We start from the raw sequence: 6,000 nt of genomic DNA on the forward strand, positions 1-6,000 counted from the left end.
CCTTTTAGGCTTCTGGGTTTCCAGTTTTCAATATAAAAATTTCTCCTAACGCAGAGATCTATTTTCTTGATTGTTTTATGGTAATAATTTAATTTTTTAGCTAAAGTCTCTTATCCAGCTGGAATTTTTATTTATATATGATAAGATTTAGTGATTTAGCTCTGTTCTGCCAAATAGATTTTCAATTATGTCAGTACCATCTTAAAGCAGCCATCTTTCCCCCAATGATTTGAAGTTTAAATATATGGCTTTGATTTAAATATATTCATTTAAATACATAATATGTAATACATAAAAATAGCTATATATAGATTTACATATATACCACATATGTATGTGTATACATATGTAAATTTAAATCTATTTCTTGCTCCATGTTTTTATACCCCTCACCTATTTGTCTCATCTTATATATATATTCTTATATTTTTATATGTCTCTCCATATAACTTTCATTTTGGTGCTTCTAGATAAATGTTAAAATCTTATAAGGTAAATTCTTCCTCACAAACCTATTTTTCCAAAATACCCTTGACTAGTCTCAAATATTTATTTCATATGATTTTAAAAAGCATTTCTTTAAATTAAACGTGCCAGCATTATGCATCAAATCTGGCTTTTGGAAGCAGACCCATCTGGCTGCCCTGTAGGAGATGAGTTGAAGTAAGGAGGGGCGAGTGGCAGGGAGATGTTTAGCGGGTGGCCCAGTAATCCAGGCAAGCCAGGAGACAGCTCGGACAGGGACGGCAGGCAAAAGCCATTTCCACAACCAGATCAGCTGAACTTCGCCCTTTAGATGTAATGTACAAAGAAAAGTGAGCCCCACTATTCGACAGGAGGACTAGACAAATATAAATCCTTTCCCAGAGTGAGGACAAAGAGGAAGAAGTCAGTTTAGCAGTGCACAGGAGGAAAGAAGATATGTCCATTTGTGGATAGGCTGGGTTTGATGCATGAGGGTTACCTGTGGGCAGACAGAAATTGGTGTTGATGATATTAATCATTTGGGCAATTTAAAAATCTTTCAGAAGAGGTTTTCAAATAAAGGGCTTGAGGCTTTCAGACATACTTTAGTCTTTATTCACTTTCTTGTGAGGCCTTACTTTCTTCTGACTCATTCCTGCTTTGGCAGCTTGAGGGCAGATTATTATAAATAATCACAGAATGAGGTATCTCTTCTTATAAAGTGGAATTCTGTTCAGATGAGGTAAAATGTCAGTTTTTGAAGATATGTGTTCCCCTTTCATAGGAATATTTTCCTACAAATATTACATATGAATGGCTTTACACTAGCTTTACAAAGCTTCATATTGTGAAGGTCACTATTGTGTTCTCTCAATCATAGAAACAGTTTAGACTACCAGATACAAGCAATATTATCTCTTGAAATTACACTTCAGTTGATCTCCAGGTATTGTGTAGATAGGCTTCTTCTCACAGCTTTTTCATTCATTTGTCATTGCAGAACTTGACAGCCCAGAGGAGCTGGGGAAAAAGCGTATCTGCAGGATCATCACAAAGGACTTCCCCCAGTATTTCGCTGTGGTTTCACGGATCAAGCAAGAAAGCAACCAGATTGGCCCTGAAGGCGGGATCCTCAGCAGCACCACTGTGCCCCTTGTCCAGGCTTCATTCCCAGAGGGTGCTTTAACCAAAAGAATCCGCGTGGGCCTCCAGGTGATGTTGGCAAAGACTTGTTTCCTTGGCACATGTAGAGACTGTGTGAGCATGCTCTACTCAGAAGACCGTTGTGGTAACTGACCCCAGCAAAATCACTAATCAAAGCTGTGATTTGGGAAGCATTAAGCTAGTTCATGAAGTGTAAAGTTAGCTTAGTGGCTTATTAAAAAAGGTACACATTTTAGGGTTTTCTTTAAAAGTATCCCTTGGTTCTGATGAAAGATTGTTTTGTTAACCATAGGTTATTGGTCTCAGTATGTGCAACAAGTATGAGCATCAAAGAGCCAATATACCATTAAAGAAACAAACTGTATTTGATTTGGTTTATAATATGCCATAGCATGAAAATCAGTACTACGGAAACTTGCAAGCTTTCACATTTTGATTTAAGTAGATCATAAACACTGGGTTTTATCCAAACCCGTTGGAACTTGTTTTGGTTTGGAAAGCTAACTGAAAATCTTGGCAAGAATGGTCTTTCTTACATTTATTCATTTCAGTTAGACCTATTGAAAAAGGAAAATAGTAAGGAAGGTAACTTACTTTGTGTTAATTAATATAGTCTTTAATATTCTTTTTGTAAGGTTTTTATAGAGTCAAGTACTCTAAACTCTGTGAAGGCCATCGGTAACTACTTGGAGCTAAGGAGACCACCTTATATTTCAGTGATATCAGGTTCCCTTCAGCTCTCTCTTGTATTGAGTGTTTTACCAAATAGCAACAAAGCCATGAGGAAGACATTAGGTTTGGTAGTCTACAATTGACATCTTAAGTGCCTTTTTGTTACTTAATTCTGAAAAACCTCAATTTTGGCCTGGGCACACATTGCCCATGTAATGTTTTATTGGATATCCTGCATAGGTTTAAAGTATACTAGACTCAATATTTGCTGACCTTTACTTTCAAGTAGACTAAAAGGCTTCTATGCCGGGGGTTGGGTTCCCTCTCTGTCACTCAAGCTCCTGTCGCCTCTACTCTGTGGGGAAATACTCACGGCTGACTGGTTCCTGCTACCCTGTTACGTTGTTTTGTTCTTTTTTCACGCTCTCCTGAAATAGTGAGAGAGGATTAAGAAGAAAGACATTTTTTTTGGTTGTCTGTTTTAGGTTTTTTCCTCCTCACTTAAAAAGTCAATTTTCCAACGATAGAAAAATGGTAACTTCCACTGAAGGTCCTTTCTCTGTCTCTAGGCCCAGCCTGTTCCAGATGAAATTGTGAAAAAGATCCTTGGAAACAAAGCAACATTTAGCCCAATCGTCACTGTGGAACCAAGAAGAAGGAAATTCCATAAACCTATCACAATGACCATCCCGGTGCCCCCACCCTCAGGAGAAGGCGTGTCCAATGGGTACAAGGGGGACACCACACCCAGTCTGCGCCTGCTCTGTAGCATCACAGGTTTGGTTAACTTGCTGCTATAGTTCCCTTGATGCTAGCTATCATTTTCAGTCATTCTGTACAAAGATAGAAAGCCTTTGAAACATCCATGCCAACTTTATAAACATAGAAAAAAAAAAGAAAAAACATTTTACTTCTCTGTCACCTCATCTCTGTACCTTTTATCCCTGTACCTTTCTTTAAAGATGCAGAGATCATGACTCATTTAAAATTCAGTGAAATTCTTTCCCATACTTTTAAGTGTAGTATTAATAATTGCACTCTTTTAAGGTTATTGAGGTAGCATTGAATCTCCTGGAGCATCTAGGTAATCTCTGGGGGACCTAGACAGAGGCAGTGGACCCAGCAAAACCCTTTAGACTACAGGAAATGGGATAGACTTTGGAGAACACAGAGCTGTCCAGAGAACCAGGAGTAAGGAAGGGCAAAGCCATGACTCTTCTCACTACACAGTTCATGAGTGTAATCTAATAGACTAAATCTGCAAGGTTAGGAGAACACATTTTGCGATAAGCACGTGGACTCGAGAGCTAGTTCATCATTTGATCAACCTAGTATGATTTTTAAGAGAAAGTCCTAGATTAAGATAGGTTGTTTTTTGTTTCTGTGTGTAGTTTTAATGTCTGATTCCTCTTTTTACACTGGAAAATTAAATGATTTAGGCAGTAAAAAATGAGCTGCTTCTTAACTTTCTTGATAGTTCTTGTCTTTTTTTTTAAATTAAAAAATAAGACAATTATATTGTCTGTCTGAACAACTAATCTTTGCACCTATAAATTGCACTTACAAAATGTGCTGTATAGCTTGTGATTGCCCCAGGTTTAACCCATTCATTAGTAGCCAGACAAATTAAAAAAATTATTTTTGAAAAGTATAGTATCTTACAAGAAGATCACTATCAGGTAGCAATAGTGCCAGAAGGAGAATAGAGGATAGAAGGAGAATAGAGAGGAAATCTACCTTTAGGGCATGCCGTTAATTGAAAGTTGTCAAAGTTTTGCAAGTTCCAGCTATGCAGGGAGAACCAGATGGTGAAGATTTTACAAGGAGTATCTTCCATGATGAAGTCAACGTATCTACTCTTGTTCTCTCAGGAGGCACCTCGCCTGCTCAGTGGGAAGATATCACAGGAACTACACCTCTGACATTTATAAAGGATTGTGTCTCTTTTACAACCAATGTTTCAGCCAGGTATGGAAATAAAGGATTCCCAAAAGCATTAAGGAATTTGGAAAAGTAAAAGTTTTTGTGCTCAATACCACCGGTATGATTATTTTTCTAAATTTTGATGGTGACCTTGGGCCTAACTCAGAAATTTAAAATTCACTGCCGTAAGTCATTTTATCCAGTTCGCACAAGGAGCTGTACGGTGCTACAGTTGCTTCTGCTAGTTCAAAGCAATTTGTAAAAAACCTATTTCTGTTGATCGTTATGGAAATCTGGCCCCATTTGCTCACGGAAGACAGCAACTTGTTTTTAATTTTTATACTCTCAAAGAAAAAAGATGATAAGATTTCCATGTCTCCTATTTTCTTCTATAAAATCCTTATTCCTTCTAATGTAAAGTAAGAGATTAAACTCTTAAGCAGAAGTAGAAAGGAAGGCTCATCATGGGTAAGTATATGAGGGGAATAAGAATCTTAGGGAAAGACAAGACAGAAAAAAAAATCCTTAATATCTCCTCAGCAAAAGTATAACAAATAACAGATGTAAAACTTCTGTAAACTGAGTAAGCATCATTACTGTTTGCTTAAATGAACAAGTTAATATTTTGGTATAATTTCCTTATATGCTTTACCTTTTTAATGATGAACTTTTTTAGGATTTTGCTAAAATCATCTCATTTTCACACTTCTGTGTTTCTCAGATTTTGGCTTGCAGACTGCCATCAAGTTTTAGAAACTGTGGGGTTAGCCTCACAGCTGTACAGAGAACTAATATGTGTTCCATATATGGCCAAGTTCGTTGTTTTTGCCAAAATGAATGATCCTGTAGAATCCTCCCTGCGCTGTTTCTGCATGACAGATGACAAAGTAGACAAAACTTTAGAGCAGCAAGAAAATTTTGAGGAGGTTGCAAGAAGCAAAGATATTGAGGTACCTTGTTCATAACAAGTTTGTTTCATTACATTCCCCAGATATGGGGCTGAATTTTGAAGTTATATTAGCACTTACTAGAAATATCAAGCTCATGATTGATTTCAATTTTTGGTTAAAAAATTTGATATAGACTCATCCTCAAAGTTTTATGTCTCTTTGAGGTTATCTTGGTTAAAATGTAGTACTGATGAATCTACATTGTGGTCTCTACTGCCCTGTGGTAACTTGAATTCTTTTAATTTTATGGCCACTGTCTTTATTTAGCACATTACCATGATTTTCCATTTTCAAACTCGGTAAAAGTATTGGAGTCAAAAAAAAAAAAAAAAACAGCTTTCAAAGTCTGTGTGAATAAGTGATTGATGTCAGCACTTTCTCAAACATGTCTAAGGTTGCTAGAATAGAAATAAATATATAATTCTGTCTTATACATGTGCATGATTTGGGTTTCCAGTCACAATTGTTGAATTGTGAGCCCAAAGATTTATTTTTGTGGCAAGTAACACCATCGAAGTAACTTCCTAATAAGGAGACAAATGTGACATAGAAATATGTCAGTCTTTAATATTATGTGATTTAAGATCTGAAAATTCTTTCAACTTAAATTAACATTAAATTATGTATGTCTTTTACTCTGAAAGGTTCTGGAAGGAAAACCTATTTATGTTGACTGTTATGGAAATCTGGCCCCACTCACTAAAGGGGGACAGCAGCTGGTTTTTAACTTTTACGCTTTCAAAGAAAATAGACTGCCATTTTCCATCAAGGTAAATCATCAACAGACTCCGTGAGTTAAAAAAAAAAAAAAAAAAAGGGGGGGGGG

The 6,000-nt window shown here is 36.5% G+C and overlaps 1 protein-coding gene across 3 annotated transcripts in view; it reads left to right on the forward strand.

Moving 5' to 3' along the window:
* Positions 1-6,000, forward strand: part of ANK3 (ankyrin 3) — a 338,327-nt gene that overhangs the window by 275,549 nt on the left and 56,778 nt on the right. For all 3 annotated transcript variants that reach the window (XM_077770154.1, XM_077770152.1, XM_077770153.1), the window contains 5 exons: positions 1,466-1,677; positions 2,871-3,078; positions 4,173-4,269; positions 4,946-5,174; positions 5,819-5,944. In XM_077770154.1, the coding sequence (XP_077626280.1) occupies positions 1,466-1,677; positions 2,871-3,078; positions 4,173-4,269; positions 4,946-5,174; positions 5,819-5,944 (872 nt within the window). The remainder of the gene's footprint in view (positions 1-1,465; positions 1,678-2,870; positions 3,079-4,172; positions 4,270-4,945; positions 5,175-5,818; positions 5,945-6,000) is intronic.

This window comes from Crocuta crocuta, unplaced genomic scaffold (assembly GCF_008692635.1).
Source record: "Crocuta crocuta isolate KB4526 unplaced genomic scaffold, BGI_CrCroc_1.0 scaffold46, whole genome shotgun sequence".
NCBI classification, from domain to species: domain Eukaryota; kingdom Metazoa; phylum Chordata; class Mammalia; order Carnivora; family Hyaenidae; genus Crocuta; species Crocuta crocuta.